The 2,835-nt window shown below is 45.3% G+C and overlaps 1 protein-coding gene across 2 annotated transcripts in view; it reads right to left on the reverse strand.

The window, feature by feature from the left end:
* Nucleotides 1-1,704, reverse strand: part of LOC104747463 (subtilisin-like protease SBT1.6) — a 3,714-nt gene extending 2,010 nt beyond the window's left edge. Inside the window, exon 1 of one of the 2 annotated variants that reach the window (XM_019236445.1) lies at nucleotides 979-1,704. In XM_019236445.1, the coding sequence (XP_019091990.1) occupies nucleotides 979-1,681 (703 nt within the window). In that variant the 5' untranslated portion in view covers nucleotides 1,682-1,704. Of the gene's footprint in view, nucleotides 1-51 lie in introns of both variants that reach the window. The other variant, XM_010469094.2, reaches the window with a different exon arrangement.

The following is a 2,835-nucleotide window of genomic DNA, read 5'->3' on the forward strand; positions in this document are numbered from 1 at the left end:
TCCAATCCGGATGAGCCGACTTAAGCAAAGCCGCCGCTCCACTAACGTGAGGACAAGCCATAGAAGTACCAGAGAGAATGTTAAACTCTGTTTTCCGACGATCAGAAACTATACCCGTAGGTCCTACGGCATCTGTCCAAGCCGCTAAGATGTTAACCCCCGGAGCAATCAAGTCAGGTTTCAAAATCTCCGGGTTTAACCCGTTTGGTCCTCTACCGGAAAACGAAGCCACAACCGGAGCCGGTTTAACTCCAATCACCGTCCCTCTAAAACCTATAGTAGCTATAGGGTTAAGATGAGTTGAAGCGTATGCTTTGATTCTATCTCCAGCACTTGATCCTACGTTAGAAGCAGGGATAAGGTGAGCGTCTCCAACTAAGCCTTCACCGTTAGAGACTGTGTTAGCGAGTATCATCCCAACACCACCTGCCTTCTTCACCACAAGTCCCTTAGCTACTCTAGGGTTGCTTCCACGGTCGCAAATGACTATTTTGCCTCTCACAAGCTTAGGATCAAGAGAGTTCTCCATACACAAAGACGCAGCTAACATCCCATTCTTCCCCGGATAAACCACCGGAAACATCTGACCTTTGAGTGGCACACCGGAGTAGAGAGAAACACCTCGAAGACGGTGACCATCTCCAAGAACAACATCAGCCGGGAAATCTCGATCTATTGTCCCAGCACCGACAGTGGTTATCCACGGCGCTAAGTTAGTCACCGACATCCCATTTGGCCCGTCGTTTCCAGCGGAGGAAGAGACAAAGACTCCCATAGACGCCGCACCGTACGAACCTATAGCGATGGGGTCAAGATAATACGGAGATGGGATCCCATCTCCTCCTCCAATGGAAATAGAGATAACATCGACTCCATCAGAGACGGCAGCATCAAAAGCAGCGAGGATATCAGAATCAAGACAACCAGAGTCTTTCCAACACACTTTGTAAGCAGCTATACGTGCCTTAGGGGCTACACCTTTAGCAACACCAGAGGCGTAGCCAGCCATATTAGCCCTAAAAGCTTGACGACCCGCCGCGGTTGAGGCCGTGTGAGTTCCATGTCCATCAGCGTCACGCGGAGAAAGAAACTCAACCGTTTTATTGATCCCACCGAACATAGCGGCTTGTTGTCCCTTTGCGAAATACCTAGCGCCGATGATTTTCTTATTACAGTTTCTAGCGTCAAACCTAACTCCGGTTTGGCAAACACCTCTCCACCGCTTCGGAACCGGTCCAAGGTTAAGATCAGAGAAGCTTCTCCGCTCCGGCCATATTCCGGTGTCTAGAACACCGATGATTACATCAGATCCGTAATCAGAGTTAGACCAGAGTCCTTTCTGGTTACGTAGACCTAAGAACTGAGGAGAACGAGTGGTGTGAAGTTCACGACGACGATCCTCGAAAACAGCGAGAACCGCGGGGTGGTTACGGAGGGTTTGAGCGTCGTCGGGAGTAACACTTGCGGAGAAGCCATGAAAGACTGTGTCGTAAAGATGGAGGATTCGTGGACCTTCAGTGAACTCTGAAGTGTACCAGTGGTAGTGCGTTGAGAAAACAGAGGGTTTTAATCCACTGTCTATGCGGAATATGTAAGTCTTCTTCTCTGTTTGAAAGGAAGTGATCGGAGAGCAGAGGAAGAAGAAAAGGAGAAGGAGAAGAAGGAAGATGAAAGAGTCCATTGTGTGTTAGTGGAGATAGTGGAGTGTTGTTGTGGTTTGAAAATTATAAAGGAAAAATAATTGTTACTTTTTTGACTATTTGTAACTAGTTTAGTTATTTTTTTTTTATATTTCACGTCAGTTGAATGATTTATTTAATTTAATTCGGTGAAGTGAAGCAAAAGTGTGAGTGAGATAAAAGTGTACGAAAGTCATGCTTTTATGAAAATAATGTAGTTTTTTTTATGTAAGAGAATTAGCTGCAAATTGATTGTGGAAAAAGCATGATTTGTTTGATGATCATTATTTGGCTTTGATTTAAGATAGGCTTTAATTACGGTGATTAATGAGGAGAGGTGGTGGTTGTGGATATGATTTTGTCGTGGCATTGAACATAGACCCGATGACTCGGCTTTTTCTTTCCCTTTCGTGACCCAAATCTTTTAATTGTGTAGGGTTGGCATTCTGAAAATGGAACCTTAAACGCTACCGTTTGGATAATGCTGTTGTGGTGTCGATCTTATTGTTTCATTGTTTGAGGGATGTGGACATGGGAATTGAAGTATGTATAATTCTATGTTTCTCTTATAGAATGATGGGTGATGTAAAAACAAGTTGTTTCATACTTCGACGTCGGAATGGTAGTAGATAGTTGTTGTTGTAATACTACATCAAAACAGTTTCAAAGTAATTCTACAAAAATAAACTCTTGCAGCGAGAATCGCAGCGCGTGGACGGTGGATCTCACTCGCGGCGATTTTCTCTTCCAACTTTTTCTTCTTTTGATCACAAACTCTTGCACCGTCGGTGGGGTTCTCCGTCGATTCCGGCGACGAAGAGAGCTCCAGGGCTCATGGTGCTTCATATGTAAACTGCTGCATCAACAAGGTGAAACTATCTGATCAAAATCAAGGGAGCAGTGGAAGGGAAAAGTTTTCCACGACACACCAACGGTAAGAGCTCTATCGGCGGTGCTGCGACGTGGAGTAGAAGAGGAAGATTCACGGTTAGAATCGAGAGAAGAAGGTGGTTAGATCTGAAGACTGGAGATTCTGGAGGCTTTTCAAGGTCGTTGTAAAATGGGGGAGGTCGTCTTCGGCTCAGAGGAGCTAAACGACCGTCGAAGGTTTCTAGATCTACTCCCTACTGCCTTTCTCTCTCACATATGAGTCTGA

The sequence above is a fragment of the Camelina sativa genome, chromosome 15 (assembly GCF_000633955.1).
Source record: "Camelina sativa cultivar DH55 chromosome 15, Cs, whole genome shotgun sequence".
NCBI classification, from domain to species: domain Eukaryota; kingdom Viridiplantae; phylum Streptophyta; class Magnoliopsida; order Brassicales; family Brassicaceae; genus Camelina; species Camelina sativa.